Source organism: Populus euphratica, unplaced genomic scaffold (genome assembly GCF_000495115.2).
Source record: "Populus euphratica unplaced genomic scaffold, PopEup_1.0 scaffold48.1, whole genome shotgun sequence".
NCBI classification, from domain to species: Eukaryota; Viridiplantae; Streptophyta; class Magnoliopsida; order Malpighiales; family Salicaceae; genus Populus; species Populus euphratica.
Genome location: NW_011499879.1, coordinates 669,606 through 686,926, shown reverse-complemented (window position 1 = coordinate 686,926; position 17,321 = coordinate 669,606). Strand labels below are relative to the sequence as shown.

At 34.2% G+C, this 17,321-nt stretch overlaps 2 protein-coding genes across 4 annotated transcripts; both read left to right on the top strand.

Annotated features, from left to right (window-relative positions):
• Positions 1–1,342: 1,342 nt before the first annotated feature.
• LOC105128994 (UDP-galactose/UDP-glucose transporter 2) lies at positions 1,343–4,871 on the top strand. The gene is made up of 7 exons (XM_011030872.1): positions 1,343–1,801; positions 2,397–2,425; positions 2,512–2,713; positions 2,979–3,221; positions 3,309–3,410; positions 4,039–4,146; positions 4,384–4,871. Exons 1-7 carry the CDS (start codon positions 1,676–1,678, stop codon positions 4,630–4,632), a joined length of 1,059 nt encoding a protein of 352 aa, XP_011029174.1. The 5' UTR covers positions 1,343–1,675; the 3' UTR covers positions 4,633–4,871.
• A 1,263-nt stretch (positions 4,872–6,134) lies between these two features.
• Positions 6,135–13,209, top strand: LOC105128993 (uncharacterized). Of its 3 annotated transcripts, none has more exons than XM_011030870.1 (9): positions 6,135–6,328; positions 6,834–7,018; positions 7,184–7,271; positions 7,377–7,899; positions 10,459–10,503; positions 11,479–11,576; positions 12,241–12,366; positions 12,498–12,587; positions 12,783–13,209. In XM_011030870.1, the coding sequence occupies exons 1-9, from the start codon at positions 6,269–6,271 to the stop codon at positions 12,900–12,902; spliced, it is 1,335 nt and encodes a 444-aa protein (XP_011029172.1). In that variant the 5' UTR covers positions 6,135–6,268; the 3' UTR covers positions 12,903–13,209. The 3 variants fall into 3 exon arrangements, with proteins under 3 accessions (XP_011029172.1, XP_011029171.1, XP_011029173.1); XM_011030869.1 differs by having other exon boundaries at positions 11,476–11,576; XM_011030871.1 differs by having other exon boundaries at positions 6,136–6,328; positions 6,867–7,018; positions 11,476–11,576.
• Positions 13,210–17,321: the final 4,112 nt, after the last annotated feature.

Sequence of the window (17,321 nt, the reverse complement as noted above, 5' to 3'; positions counted from 1 at the left end):
TAAAAGTTGAAATTGTGTTGGGTGGTTTTTTTGAATTTTTTGTTTTGAAATTATTATTTTTTATATTTTTATATTATTTTAATGTGTTGATATTAAAAATAATTTTTAAAAATAAAAAATTATTTCCATATATTTTTATGACATTTTTTTTTTAAAATAAACATTACTACATTTTTAGACATCACCTAATTTATTTGGAATCAAAATATAATTATTTTATTGTTTTAATATAATCTGGGTTGTTAGCTTGCCAAATTTATTGTTTTGTTTTCCCATGAACCTCGTTGAGTAGGTTAAGAATTCTAGTCAAGTAATCTAATTGTTGTTTCATAGTGTGATAGATATTTTTTTTAAATATATTTTTTTTATAAATATACTAAAAAAAAATTTATTTTTATAAAATTTATTTTTAATATCAGAACATAAAAAAATCTAAAAATCTAAAATAATAATTTAAAACTAAATAAATTAAATAATATTTAAAAATATAATTGGATAAGTGAAAAAAAATTTAATATAAAAAAACATTTTCACCATGGGCAGGAGTAATTTAACGCGGATGAAGTAACCTTTTTAAGTGACGTGGGATGATTTACATCGATTTAGCTCTAGCTAGGATACCAAAGGTCAAGGAATGGTGTGGTGCGTGTTAAAAAAAAAATTGCAAAGAATATCAAATAATAATTAAAAGTCAAATAATAAGCTAATAAAACACACTGTAGGCAGCTAGGGTGCCATCTCATTCCAGCTGGAATTGGAGTATTCTAAACATTCAACTCACAACTTTATGGTGCAAATGGCATGTGGGATAATGAAGCCTCTCGCAACTGACTTGATTTTGAGGGAGAATTTTCGGTTCAAAATTAAAATTTATATTTAAAAAAAAATTATAAACCCAACTGCACTTGCTTCAGACTAATCAGCTCGAGTCAGGTGGGCCTGTTTCAATTTAATCGGGTTTTTTCTTAATTTTTTTTTTATTTTAAAGATATTTCTTTTCGTTTCACTTTATATTTTAGTTATTTATTATTTTTTAATTGATTAAATACCAAATTACTTCTCATTTTAAATTAAAATAATTATAAAAATACTAAAATATTTTCCAAGTTTTATTTTTTTGTCTTCTTGTCACTGTGTAACGAAGAAACAATAAATCTGCAGCAATTGCAAAGATGTTTTAGTTTTAATGGGCATACAAATTGTAACCATGCAATTATAAATTATTCATACAAAAAAAAAAAAAACAGAAGAAGGAATAGTGCCGGTCCAACCCTTTTGTCACTACCAAATCTTGTCGCGAGAAAACGTTTGACATGGAATTTGATATCTTTAAGTGCTCATTCAAGGCTCTCTAGCCCCCCCCACCAACAAAAATTCTCTTTCATCTCTCTTCCTGGCTACTTCCCTCCCTCTTAAAACCCTCTCTCTCAACCTCCATTACCACCCAGACTATACACTATCACGCTAGACAGAGGGAGAGGTTTTACGAGGCTTTTAAACAGCACCCTTTTGATACATCTCTTCTTTGAATCAACGACCAAATCAACTTCCCTTCCATCTTTTTTTTTTGTCAATTACACTCACATGCACCGTTGACACAAACAAGCAACCCGTTGTAGATACACGCCCTTTTGTACCTTTTTTTTTTTCTGGGTTTGCAGTGTTGAATTGAACAATGAAGGGCGAGGATCAAGCGAGGTCTTTGTTTGGGATTTCTTTATCCGATCGCCCTAAATGGCAACAGTTTCTTATTTGCTCTTCTGGGTTCTTCTTTGGCTATCTCATTAATGGCGTCTGCGAGGTTTGTTTTAGACCTTTGTCACTGTTTATCGTCTTGGGATTTTTTTATAAAGTGTGGAGATGTTGTTTGTTTCTTTTTTTTTTTATAAAGTGTGGAGATGTTGTTTGTTTGTTTCTTTTTCTTTTTTTCACTTCGATGGCCAATTGTTCTTGTTTTTCTTTTCCTTTTGGTGTAATTGGTTAAATTTTTATGTTGTGAGCATCGATTTATTTCTAAGGTTTTTGCTATACTCTGTTCGATTGCTGAGATTGAAACTAACGGAAAGCAAAGTTTTTAGCTTTTGGATTTAATCGATGACAAAGTCTCATGATTTTTGTTTTCTCTGCAACCAAACAGAGGTGGCCGTGTGCGTTTTAATTTTTTGTTTTTTAAAGTTTACCAAGTCAACTGTCTTCTTATGGTCATTATTTTGCTAAAAAGATTTTTCTTTTCTTTCTGGGTGTTCCTTGTATACTGTTTTATTCGTTTTGACCTTAAATTATGAAAATCGAATATTACAATATTGGTAAATTTCTGGTTGGTTTTTGTTTGCTTCTCATTTTTGAACCTTTGATCTGATCATTGACGTTTCGCATCTTTCATTGGCTAATTCCAGGAATATGTGTATAATCGGCTTCAATTCAGGTACATGACCATCGATAGTATTTTCTAGTTTCGTTCTGTCATGTAGTAATTCTTATGCATGTTTGTTTTTTCTTTCGAGTTTTCAGCTATGGTTGGTATTTCACATTTGTACAAGGATTTGTGTACTTGGTGCTTATATACTTGCAGGGTTTTACCCCCAAGCAAATGGTGAATCCATGGAAAACTTATTGGAAACTCTCTGCTGTTCTTATGGGTTCTCATGGGCTGACTAAGGGGTCCCTGGCCTTTCTCAATTATCCAGCTCAAATCATGTTCAAATCCACCAAGGTGAACTCAGTTCTTATCAACCTCTTCTTCTTTAAACTTATATTCATGCTTTAAACTTATATTCATGTCTTCTAATCTGATGTCTTATTAAGTAGGTCGTGAAAGGTTTTGTTCTTATTTTAAAAAGATTTATGTACATATGGAAGTAATATTTAATTGAACTTATGTTGCTTGCATTTGAATACGTGGAAATCTTGAAGAAATTTAAGATGGATCTTGTCTCTTATTCTGTAATTTGTGAGTTTTGGTGATTTCGAGAATCTAGGTACTGCCAGTTATGGTAATGGGCGCCTTTATTCCAGGACTGAGAAGAAAATATCCATTTCATGAATACATATCAGCCCTGCTTCTGGTCATCGGTCTGATCCTTTTCACCTTGGCAGATGCCCAAACATCGCCAAATTTTAGCATAATTGGTGTCCTGATGATTTCTGGTGCTTTAATTATGGATTCTTTAATGGGTAATTTGCAAGAAGCAATATTTACCATGAATCCTGACACCACTCAGGTGATCTCAATATTCTGTTGGTACATAAATGCAAAATTGATTTGGAAAAAAATAGTATTTCATTAGGCTTTCTTTTTTCCTTGACAGATCGAGGTGCTGTTCTGCTCGACAGTTGTTGGATTGCCTTTCTTGCTTCCTCCGATGATCCTGACTGGAGAGCTGTTTAAGGCTTGGAAATCCTGTGCTCAAGTAAAGAACTATGCTCTTACAAGTTTTTGTCATCTTCCATGCACTTATAAATTAATTTTAAAAGAAATCCTTCGTGTACATGTGGGGCTGCAATGAAAATGGTTGGGGTTAAGTTACACTTAACGTGCCGGGTATGCACAATCGAAGGAAGTTCCTAGGAGAAATCAATGATTTGGTGGTTGAAAGTCCACTTCATTTATTTAAATGATGAATACCGTCCCCTGACTTAGTCAAACCTCTAGTGGGGTTATTTTCTAACAAGCTTCTCTACTGGGGACATAACTTGCTTTAAAAAATTAGGAATTCTGTACTAAAGTATTGATAAGGGGAGAGTGAAATACCTATTGATTGACAAATAAAGAATTTATGTTACCAAGAGGTTTGTTTGGGTTAAGGGAAGACAGTTCATGAGTTCTTTTCTGGCCAATTGAACATAAAAACAGATTTAAGATTTTTGTTACTCCAGCTACTTATTCTCCTGGTATAACGTATTTAAAATAAATGATCTACTATCAGAAACCCAGATTGTCACTGCCTTAAATGTCTAATATTATTCCTTTTGATGATTACTACAAATTTTGTTTCTATTGCCAAGATCCTTTGATCATTGCTGCTGTATGTATTGCAGCATCCTTACGTGTATGGGGTATTAGTATTTGAAGCCATGGCCACATTCATTGGCCAAATTTCTGTTCTATCCCTCATTGCCATTTTTGGGGCTGCTACCACTGCCATGGTAAGTCCATTTTTCTCCCCCTCTGGATAGCTGTAAACTCTGCATTTTGTTCCCGACTTCAACATGTCTTGTATCGGAATATTTCACTTGGAAGCCTAATGGGGGATTCAATAGCTTTTTAAACAAGAATCAAAATGAGCTAATCGGAAATATTTCCACCACCTTATTATAGGATCATGTTTTCGCGTTTTACATGATATATCTAACTGGTGGGCTCTGATTTGTACTGGCATGCAGATAACAACTGCTAGAAAGGCAGTTACCTTGTTGCTGTCATACATGATATTCACAAAGCCATTAACTGAGCAGCATGGATCAGGGCTGCTGCTCATCGCCATGGGAATTATATTGAAGATGGTTCCTATAGATTATAAACCCCCCAGTAGGAGTGCACCTAGACATGGGAAGTCCCATTTTAAAGAAGAGAAAAGTCAAGCAGATAGTAGGAAAGGTGAAGGAGATGAAGAAAAAAGGCCCTTAGTTTGAAGACCAAGGTCATAGATTTATTTGTTCTTATTTGTAATTTTTTCCTCGAATTTGTTCTTGGTTTCTCATTAAACCCAGGAGGGGCATGGGGGATAGGAATAAGAAAAGTATATCAGGCCAGGAAAGAAAAGAGAGAATAGACATGCTAGCTACTTGTAATGTAAAATTTCAGTGGTGAAACTGATTTACCTTTCTATGTTTTTTAAATTGAAATAGGAGAGCAATGTTCTCTTTCTTTTTGTGGTCGATGTGGCATGCCCTTTTGCATAGTTTGATGTTCAATACAGAAATATATGGAGATTAAAGGGATGGTTGCCTCCACATGTGAACTTTAAAGCCTATGTCAACTGGTAGGGCAACCGCTCCTCCGCAGCTAACGGTTGATGTCGATGATCCTTCCTCGTAATGGCTGGCAATTTGTTCCATAGAAGTTTCAAATACAGAGACACGGAAGTGGCCCATCAAATGATCGAATGCCCCGAGGAGTGACATCCCATCCCATCCCATCGTCCTCCTGATTTTTGTCAAGAAAGTGTGCTGCTGCTCCACGCAAATTATTAATCGAAGTTATTATAGTGACGTGATAGCATGAAAGCATGGTTTCTCTGCCCCGAGAAACTTTATCATCATGGATATATTTAGATTAGCTTTTGTCAGCTCAATTAAATATTTTCCTCATCTCATTTAGGCATACCAACCGCCTTGAACTGTTTTCAAGGATTATTTTTATTTTTATTTTTATTTTTTCGCAAACTTCCCTCCAGTTGGAATCCGAAATGGAACAATGTTGGAAAAATCTCAATTTAGTCCCAAACCTTTAAAACTTATCAATTAGGTCTTACATTTATCGCTTGTGTCCTTTTGTCAAATTATTTTAATAATTTAAGTCTAATTGCATATTTTATGCTCTAAAGTGATTTTCCATCGACATTAAACTTTTACGTCTGATGCGCTTATTTATGCACTAAAATGGCATAATTTGAAAAAAAATAAAAACAAACTAATAAAAAGACTTGATCGATAATTTTTTAAATGGAAATGATAAAATCTATAAATTCAAGACTCAATTGAAAATGAGTATAAAATTGGGACTAAATTGAGGTTTTCAGGATAATTTATATTCACAAGCCTTATTAAATCAATCTGTTTCAGTTTTGCTCTCAAGAACTTCCTTCCCCACCCCCTCACCAAATGATATCATGGGCTCAAAGCCCATCCGATGAGCTGGTAAAATTTGTAAATATTTACAAATTTAGATTTATATTTAAAAAGTGTTTAAAAAATTTTGAATTTTTTTATTTTAAATAATTTTTTTAATAATTTTAATATATATATATATTAACTCCTCCGGCAAACTGTAATGGTGGGGGGCAAAAAATAGCACGATGCAGATGGGCCATGTGTCCACAATATCCAACGGCCCCAGTTGAAATTTAGTACCCCACGTGATCAGACGGTCACAATCACCTCACTTTTTTATTAAATTAATCTCCAAATTTTGAAAAAGATAGCATCATCATTCACCACCATTAACCACAAGCCGCAAAAAGAAAATTGAAAAAATAATTCAAAAGCAAGAAAAACCCTATTTTTGTTCCCTTTCTCTCCTTGCAGCTTTTCAAGAAAAGAAGAAATCATGAAAGGAGCGAAACGATTTGCCGCTTCAGACCCAGTCCCTGACTCGAATGACACGGCAGTGAGTTTCCTAAAGAAAACCCTAATTTGATTCTACTTGATTGTCTTGTTTACTTGATAAAGGATATACTTATTTGTGCTTTTAGGGGAAAAAAAAACATTTCTTTAGTTCTGCTTTGGTTTTGTAATAATGAAGTTTGGATTTTGAATTGCGGGCTGTAGCTTAAATTGGGAATTTGAATTTCGTTTTGAGTTTTTGAAGAATTTAGTGCTTTAATTGATATTTTTTTATGATAAAGTGAAATTAGGGCTAAAATTTAGTTCTTTTTGTTTCTAGACGGTCTATGTATTTTATGTTAATGCATTTTAAGGAGCTTTAGTGAGATTCTTGGTTGCATTTGTTCATATCTTTGAATTTTTAATTGAGCTCATTGTGTAGCAAAATCAAAACTACGATTCCATATCAACTAAGTTTTTGTTATTTTCACTGCTGGCTTTTATGCTTTTTCATGGAAAGAATAATTTATTTTACATCTTTTTGATATTGACCTCCAATCATGTTTTAGAGGCTGATTGTGCCACACTCATTATGGTTGCAGTTACGGAATAAGAGAATAATGGAAGGATCGCTATTTGATATTCATAGACCTGAACAATCTCAGCAACAATCGACTCCATTGCCACCATTGGATGCAAAACGGGCTGCTTCATCACAGCAGCATGTGAGAGCTCTCAATAACCAATTTGCCAGGTCCATTTCTTTCTTTGTATTTGAACAATTTTGCGTCTTCATTATCTGGTCAACTTAGTTTCTGCTTCAATGATTAATTTGGATGAAGATGATGCGTTCTCTTGTTTGTATACCCCCCCTGAAATTATAGGCTTAATTTGTGGGACTTCTTTCGATTTTGAATAGTTGGGTTCAAACGCAACTGAAGAACCATCCTGATGAACTCTGGGAAGATGGGATTCGAGATTACCTTGCTCATGCTTCAAACATTATGGTAACATTTAACATCCTTTAGTATGCATTAAAGGGGATATGCATGCACTCATCTTTATATTGTAAAATGCATTTATAAAAACTTTGATCTTCTCTCTAATTGCAGGAGAAGTTTAGTGAAGTTGTCAGCTGGCTTAAAGCAAATGCTGTAAAAGGAGGGCCTGTTGCTGATTCTCTTCCAGCTGAAAAGAAATTAGTGCCTGAAATAAAGAATAATGAGAGCAAATTACTTCAAGAAAAAACCGGGTTTGCTTTACCGAGTAGCAGTACAAGCTTTACAAGTTCCTGGAGCTCTGGTGTCTTTTCTGCCAACCAAAGTTCTGGAGGAGTATCATCTAGTAGCCAAAGCTCTAGTTTATTCTCCAATGGTCAAAGTTCTGGTTCATTATTATTGAACAATTCAAGTTCTGTTTTGTCCTCAAACAACCAAAGCTCTGGATTTTTCTCAAACATTCAAAGCCCTGGCCTCTTGTCCAACAATCAAAGCTCTGGAGCATTCTCCAACAGCCAGAGTTTAGGAGCACTCTCCAACAGTCAAACACCTTTCTCCTTTAATCAAAGCTCCGGAACATTCTCCAACAGCCAAAGTTTAGGAGCACTTCCCAACACTCAAACATCTTTTTTGTTTGGTAGGTTTTGTGCTGCTTTACTTCAATGCTACACAGGTTATAAATTCACACCAGCAGTAGTAAGTTGCTAAGATGAATTATGTGCCAGAGAAAATGGAAAAATACATTTGTGACATTGGAAATATTTGCCATGCTCAAGTAGGACCTATAAGTGAGTCTTGGTTCTAGTTTGATCATCTAGATGAAGATAGTCCTTTAAAGGTGACAACAGTTCTGTGATATTGTGAACTGGATGGTGAAAGGTATTCCCATAAGACCTACCAGACCTTGCTACATGCACCTTGGTGTCTAATGGTGTGGCAATATAGTCCAGAGAGTGGGTGAAGGAAAGTCAATATGAGTTGACTGTTCACAACTAGAGAGTACTGAATTCAGAACTGTTGTAGATGGGATGTTGACACAACATATAGTGTGGATAAAAGCTCAGGTTCTCAAGCCCTAAGGTTATACACCCAAGCTGTAGAGAAATTTAGAGAAAACTCTAAAATTCTGAATCTGAATCTCAAAATAAACTAGATATCCCTATTTATATTAGTTAGATCTAAAATCCTTTATAGAAATTATTACTAGTTAAAACTTACTTAACTGATAGAATACATCTAGTATTAGAATTTCAAAATGGTAAAACATAATTTCAATTAAAATTTCTAATCTAAACAGGTTAAAACAATCCAAGTACAATAAAGTAAATAAAGACAATGCTGCATGATAACTTTTGAGCTTTATTTGAATACCTTTTGGATCTCCAATTATCATGAAATTTTAACCTATTAAGGCTTTCAGAATCTTCTGTTAAAACTTCAACTCAATCTAATGGTTTTATTAGAAGTTATGCTTTATTTACCAAAACTTCATCTTAGACGCTTCTTAATCTCTCAAAACCTAAAAATCTTAATTGTTAATGAAATAATACAATAAACATTATTATACCAAGAATATTGAAGAACTCTCGCCCACGTTAGTCCCCTTTTACTTTTGAGAAACTCGGCCTTGAGTTACTTGTCAAGAATTGAACTTTTCTATTCCAAAGGAACAAATAATTTGAATATAGTATTTTAGCTAACATATTCATGTTAAAAGGATTTTTCGGAATTGTTTCAAACCCGGTTTGACCTGTGAACTTCAAAATTTAAGTTATGATGTGTGCATGCTAAAGAAAAATCCATATATAATGTTATACTTGCTATTCCTAAGAAATCTCCACCTTTAGTTCCTTCACCCATTTGTTTACTTCAAACTTGACCTTTTCATCATCTATGACCTACAATATTTCAACCTTTGAATACAAAGAAACTTCGACATAATCTTTCATAATATCTTTAGGAAAATTGTCTAAAATTACCATGTCCTCCATATTCTTACTTCCGAGATCTTCATTCTTGATTGAAAGATCATCATTAGCCACTATCTTCTCCAACTTAAAAAGACTAAAATTGTTTGTCGGCATCCTCTTTGGTCATGTTATCTTCAACATGATTTGATAACTTTGAAATTTTGCTTTTACTAAATTCCTCCACGTAGACAAGTGATTGTCCAGGTGGAATTTCAAGAATAGGTCATAGGTAAGGTTAGCCTCCAAGAAAGTCTCCAAGCATGTTCCTTTTCTCTTTGTGATTCCTGTTTGCGTCACCTATTAGCCGATTTAGACCTGCTATGGCTTGCTCCAATCAATCCATTCTCCGTTCTTAATCTACTCATGAGCCCGCACAGCGCCACAGTGGGTCTCCACTCGTACATTGCAAAGTGGGTTGCTACTGTCTCCATCAATCAAAGAGGTCAACTTGCTTTGATACTAATTGACATGGTGCATGGTGTGGATTGAAGTTAGGATTCTCAAGCTCTAAGGTTAATGACCTAAGTTGTAGAGAAATTTATAGAAAATTCTTCGACATTTTATTAAAAGTTTGAATAGTTCGAAACCAAGTCTCAAAATTAACTAGACATCTTTATTTATATTAGTTAGATAAAAAGGCATTTATAGGAAAGGATTTCTAGTTAAAACTAAAATCCTTTATAGGAAAGGATTTCTAATTAAAACTTATCTACCTAATAGAATCCATCTAGGATTAGGATTTCCAAAGAGTAAAATATTAATTAAATTAAAAGGCCTAATCTAAATAGAAAAAAAGAAGTCAAACACACTAAGGCATATAAAAACAATCTTAAAAAGTAACTTTTGAGCTTTATTTGAAAGCCTCTTTGATCTCCGATCATCATAGAATTTTAAACCAATTGAAAATAGGGCCTTCAGAATTTTCTATTAAAATTTCAGCTTGATCCAATAGTCAAATTATAAGTTGTCTAATTTACCACACTGTTTATTGGACTCTTCTTAAACTCTTCAAAACCTAAAGATTGTAACGATTAATGAAGATTAATGAAATAATGTGATAAACATTACCATGTCAAGAATATTTTAGCTAATAAGATACAAAGATGCAGATATGACAATTCGTTAGTGATTCTGCTGTGGTTTTTTATATAGATTATAGTCATAAGTTGCTTTTGTGGAAGTGACATGAAATCTGACTTCTTGTTTTTTTTTAAAAAAAAAAATAGGTGGCCAAAGCTCCTTCCCTGCAAACCATAACACTGCAGATGATGGTGAGAGAAAGAAGAATTTCCTTTTCATTGTTTGAGATTCTCTTAAGCCATTACTTTAAGTTAAACCTGCTATGCATTTTATGATTATCATCAATTGGCTGCTTGTGCATGCATGCATTATTTGAGATAATCATGTTATGTGCATAAGTGTGAACTGGGCTTCTTACCTGTTTCACATACTGCTAGTTGAAATTTGGTTTCAAGTCTTCAAAACATTGGCATGTTGTGAATACCTTCTTGTTGGTTCCTTTTGGAAAATTGGATCAGAGACTTGTTCAGGCTATTAGTATTGTAAGTTATTGAGTTTATTCAATTGCAAGCCTGATGCTTTTAAAGATATAAAGGAACATGCTGCAAATGTAGAAATCAATTTTGATCTGTGGTTTTATGTCTGTTGTCCTTTTTTCTCAACTTTTGAAGACCATGGAACTACCACTCTTAATAGATTAGATTTTCACTTTGAACTTGGTTGTGAAATATTGGAAGAGGATAGTTGAGTGTATTAAGGTAACTCTTGGGAGTTTGCTGTATTTCTGAGAGTATTTGTTGTTTTTACTATTTCTCTACAGCATAAGCAGACAAAATAGTTGTTCTTGTTTACTGGAAATGAAGACATTAATCATTAAACTATCAATTCCTATATTCCTTGGATTTGATATGTTGTGTTATATGTACACACACACACACACACACACACGTGAAATTTTAATGTTTGATTATTCAGTCAACTGAATGGTCTCTCTGCTCTGTGAAGTTTGTGCTTTCATGATGTGGGTCTGATTTACTGGTTCTAGCTCTGATCCATTTCGAAGCTGGATTTGCACAGGTTGTTTGCATGTTTATTAGAACTTTGAAATCTTAAATGGTAGACAGTTCTTTTTTCATATTATTTGAATAATATTCCTTCTAGCCTGGAAACCCCAGCCCACTCGAGTGTTTGTTTTATGTTGATGTTAAACCCTTTTCTTTTACCAGAAAATGAATTACAGCAACCTGGCAGTCCATCTGTGAAGAAGTCTGTAGAGAAGGGTATTGTGACAGTCCATGAAGTCAAGTGCAAGCTCTATGTGAAGGTAATTGACATGTCATATTGTACTTATTGAGACTGCATTGCGAAGCTTTTATTTTTGGGGTAAGGTTATGTAAATGTTATCAACTTTTAATAGTAGAAGAAAGTTGTCTTCTGCTCATGCATACCAGCAAATCTAACTTTCTCCTCGCCCCTTTTTTTTATGAAATTAGTTAGTTTGGCATCTAATATTTCTATCTAATGCTATGTCAAAAATCTCATCATTGATTTTGAAATGAAGATCATTTCATGTTTCACGCATTCCATGAGATTTTAAGGTCCAGCATTAGTAATTAATAGTACAGGTAACAAAAAGATTAAAAATAATGATTAAAAAAAAGCCCTGAACCAAACTCTGTATTTGTGGTTTCAATTAAGGGGTGTAGTGACAAGTGGTACTTCAATTCTCCCAAAATCAGAATATCCAGGATTCTAAGTGTATCAGTTGTTAATGCGTATTGGTGTGATTTGAGTTTGGCAGTTCTGTATTCATCTTGAAATGATGCCAATGCTGTCCCCATTCTGTATCTTGGTTATGCTCGTAATTGATCTGCCTCATGAATTGAGATGATCTGCATGCCAGTCAAGTCTTGACTTGCATCTTCTGCTTGTGCTGCCTTCTTTGTGGTTGAATGATTTCCGTGGTTTTTTTCTCATGATATGTTCAGTCAAGTGATCCGGCAGATGAGGACACATGGAAAGATAAGGGCCCAGGGCAGCTTTCCATCAAATGCAGAGAGGGGATTGGCAAGTCCACGAAAGAATCTAAACCAACAATTGTTGTTCGAAATGATGTATGTTCGAAATGATTAGGCATTTATTTTCTTTTGATAGGCATGGCATCGTGCTTAGTTGAAATTGCTACTTTAACTCCGGTGCAACTCTCTCTTGGACTTACTGTCTGTAGTGTTTTTGCTGATGGCAGGTGGGGAAAGTGTTACTTAATGCTTTGCTCTATCCAGGAATCAAGACAAATCCACAGAAGAATTCCCTTGTTGCAATATTTCACACTGCAGTAATGCGTTTTAATTCTTTATATTTGCACTTTTATGAGCATATAAACTTTGCCTGGTTTAGCCTTCACCTGCGAATGTTAACAGATTCACATAACCATCACATAGAAGGCTGCTGTAATGGCAGATATTAATCTTAGTGTTTAATGTAGCATGTCTATCATGAAACTTATAGCCGATGGTTCGTCTTATTGTAGGGTGATGATAGCGGCAATAATGATAGTGTTGTGGCACGTACTTTCTTAATTAGGACAAAAACGGAGGAGGATCGGAATAAGCTAGCGACAGCAATCCAAGAATACGCTCCTCCTTCATGAAAGTCGTTATAGGAGCACGAGTCTTAAAATTTTGCAGCAATTGGCTTGTTAGGAACTGAGCCAGCTTGTCTTGGGGCTCCAAAATAACAGGGGTCAATTTTTAGAACTCGGACCCCATGAAATCAAATGTATTTCTATTACTTGTATTATAATAGGAGGAAAAGGAATGCTATGTTTTGTTTCAATCTTAAACCGTCATTCTCCTTTTAGTGTTTATTTGATGAATGAGCACGTCATCATATGACTGGCATCATTCACGGTGTCCAAACGCCTTAATTGATGCAATGCTATCAAATATTTCTTCTCTCTCTGAAGTGTAATTGAAGGCAAATAGAATCAAGAGATTGCAAGTTCTCCTGCACAAGTTGCCCCTAGATACAGAAACAAAATTTAATAATAATACTGGAAGTGCTTTGGATGGAGGGGGAGATGAATGCATTTGAAATTTAATTATGTGCTCCTTCTGTTGTGTACTAGCATATTGAAATGAAGCCACAAATCAATTCTGTCATCGGAGTTCAGTTCCTCACATCCCCAAAACTTTGCGTGTCGGCCATTATTAGAACTCGTTAATACTTCCAAGGTAATCCTTCCCAGGTGCCCACCAGGGTACGAATTGCATATGCCCGCCTCTAGGCTCTAGCTCACGAGTGACAATCCAAGTGATGGGGCGGTAAGGATGTGACTGCATGATGCCCAGATTCAGTGACCATGACATTAAGTTGATCGAGCTCGCCTAGACCTATGGTGTGATTTCTTCTGCCGTGGATACTGGATAATTTAGACCCATCGAACCCTTCCTGTCGAATTTCTATCTTCTGCATCATTTCTCCTATTCCACGGTTAACTGGAACAAAAGTATCTGACAATGCAGGGAGCTTTCCTAAGAATACTTCTGCACCAGCCAAGAAAGAGAGCTTCGAATGGTAATTCATGGGCAAATATACTACACGTATTAATTAAATTGGAAAAAAAGTATCTGACAATACTGGTTTTGACAAATTCTAGATTTTTGTTTTTAAAAAAACTCCTTTGATTAAATTGGGAGTTAATTAGAAATTAGTCCCCGTAGTATATCATAATTAATTAATTGTTCCATATAGAAAATAGTCAAATATTCATTTGGACATCGTTGACCATACTTAATTTAGTTGTTTTTTATCCCAAAAATATCTTCTTTCCCGGTCAAATTTCCCCGTCCTATCTAATTATATGTATCTTTTAAAAAATAAAAATAGAATGAATTGAAGAAAATTACCAAGTTATAATTGGATTTTATGAGCTTAGGGATGTAATAATATTTGTTGAAATTACATTACCAAGTTATAATTGGATTTTATGAGCTTAGGGATGTAATAATATTTGTTGAAATTACAAGGACTAACTTAAAACCAACACTTAAACTGGCAACCTAGCAAGGGTGTAAATGATGCCCAGTCAAGTGACAGCAAGCTGTAGGTTTTACCTGACTTGAACACTATGCAGTCTGCACCCAAATAGCTTGGCATAGAGTCCCATTAAACGACAAGAAAATTCAATGTCAATATTTGTTTATGCTTCTTCTTCTCCATCCTCGTTCATTAATAAGGGGTAGGACCAGATAAAGGGTGTAAAAGGAGCTGAAAAATAATCCCATTTTAGGCTCTTTAAGTCCAGGCAGACGGCACTTTGCCGGGTAAAAGAAATGCTGGCTTTTGTTGTGGGATCCTCGCATAACTTTGACAGGGAGGTCGCTTCGATTCTGTGTGTAATAAGTGAGGCAATGTGGCGTGGCCAAGTAGCCTGGCCCCATTGTGTGTGAACTGTAATTTATTAGCTCAGGTCCCCCGCGGGCTTGATGGTTTTAGTATAACGAATTGAATCCAGTTGACAACAGTTTTAAAGAATTTCCACTTTGCTTGATTATGCAGTATATTAGCAATAACAACAGCAGAATCATACAAGGTGATAACCCTCTTTTCTTGATGACTGATCTTTTTTTCTTGATGACTGATGTTGAGAGGTTTAATTACCTTTTAATTACAATTGACTTGCTACTGATGTGAAGAGATTGATCTTTAGTCAAGTATTTTTTTTTTTGAACAATTTTTGAGAAATTATATAATGTTAAAAAACAATCATTTTCAGTAGTGGGAAATCTCTACACCGTCTGGATTGGAGGAGGACAGAGGATGCATCCACATGTCCGAAACTTGCTTCATTGTCACCCCACTCTCTGTCTCAGCAAATGGGAAATTTGATTGATCTGAGAAATAACTATCACGTAATAATTTCTTTAAAAAGAATGCAGACAGCTAACATTAATGAGTGTCCTGGAAAAAAGATATGCCAGACAGGATTTGAATGGACATCCCTGACATAATTCCACGACCAGAATTCAATTCGGCTAGTTGTAATCTATGGTAAAGATATCCGCTCCATTAAACCTGCTGTGGATTCTGTACCTGCAAGTTATATCGCGTCACCATCTTTCGCCATCTCATCTCTCTTCATTAATACAGGGTGTGTCTGGTGTGTCTCTGGTGATAAGGAGAGTTGTGTGAAAATTCAGGAAAGGAGAGAAAATATGACTTTTGACCCGTAACGACACTGTGTATTGTTTTCGTGTTTAACGTATTATTGTCCAAAAATACACCATTAACTGGCTAGCTAAATCGTGTCCCTACTGCGACCTTTGAGCCATTTAAGAATAAACATCTTTGAATTTTAATTTAGGGTTTGACCTCTAATGAACTTTGTTAGATTTCATTTGCACCCAGATAATTTTTTTTTTTTTTTTTGTAGAATTCAATCCACGAAGGAAACTCGTTAATAATTAACAATAAGTTACATTTTCGCATGCAAAATCCATCAACATACAGATGGAATCTTACAAGAATTAATGAAATGATTTGATTTCAAGTGAAGCATGGTTTAATGAAGTCTGCTAAAGGTTTAATTTTCAAATGATCTGAAGTTTATGTGAGGTGGCACCTTGCCTATCTGGCGAAGTTAATTCTTCATCCATGTCCTGTGCTGGGTCGGCAGGTCGTATTTGATAATGCATCTGAAATGCTTTCGCAAGAGTAGTTTTTTTTTTTTTCATCAATAGTTTTGAGCACACTGTATTAAATTATTGACGATACTTCAAAAACATTTATTTTATTTTATTTTTATTTTAGAAAAAAGACTACGAACCTTTCAAAAAGGTTTTTTTCAAGAAAATTACTTTTTTATAAGTGCAATTTTATAAAGTCCAATTTGCATATTGCATATAGGATGAATACAAAAATATTTAAATTTGAACAAATAGATGAATCTACTATATATAACATAATAAAAAAGTTCAAAGAACTTATTAGTCTATCCAGAATTTACTCTTCGTACAACATGATTATATTTGGAATTATAGTAGTATTTGTAATTTAAAATATTTTTTACTTAGAAATATATTAAAATAAAATTTTTTATTTAAAAAAATAATTTTAAGATCAGTATATTAAAATAATTTTAAAAATAAAAAAATTTAACAAAAATAAATATTTAAAATTTAAGAACCACATTCCCCTCAATTCTTGACAAACAGAAAATTTTAAAAAAAAATCAAAACCTTGTTTACTTTGTTTATGAAAGAGTTGATGTGATTGAAGAAATAAAAAGTTTGAAATCACTGTAGTGTCGTCAGAGATGAATGGTCTAAAGAAATCATCATCAAAACCTGGAAATAAATCACCGATGGTCAATAATACTAGAGACTCGAACTTTCAAGGGCAAAACATTAATGATCATCGGAGTGTTAATGGCAAGTTTGGTGAGACTGGGATTTAAGCAATGGGAAGACTAATGGGACCTCGATGCAAAAGGTGCTTCATATATCCTTTTCTTTTCCAAGTCAAAAATCTTCCTTGCTACCATGTCCGTCGCGTTGTATGGCAAAGAATCTCTCTCGAGCAAGGTCAGCCGTCAGCCTCCCTTGGAATCTTCATGGCGTTGACTCATGACCATGAGCATGAAATTCGCAAAACCAGACGGAATAAATCCAACCAGATTGAAACTGAGGTTAGGAACAGAAGTACAAATTTGGTGGAGATGCTGTCAGAGCTGAATCCTATGGTTGAAGAGTTTGTGCCTCCTTCACTGGCTAACCATCATGCATATTTTGATAATGGATTTCCCTTTAAAACTCTATTTCTTTTTAAGTTTTAAAAATATTTTTAAAAAATAAAATTTATTTCAAATTATTTATTTTATTTTCAAATCATTTTGATATATTAATATTAAAAAATAAAAAATATATTAAAAACAACCGTAACATTACTTACAGACATTCTAAATTCTAATACTCTAACAGTGCAAACTAATCATGGTGTAGGCAATGGAACAGTAATACAAGAAGGATATGTTTTATTTTCCTCCCGGAAGAAATTAAAAGTTCCATTC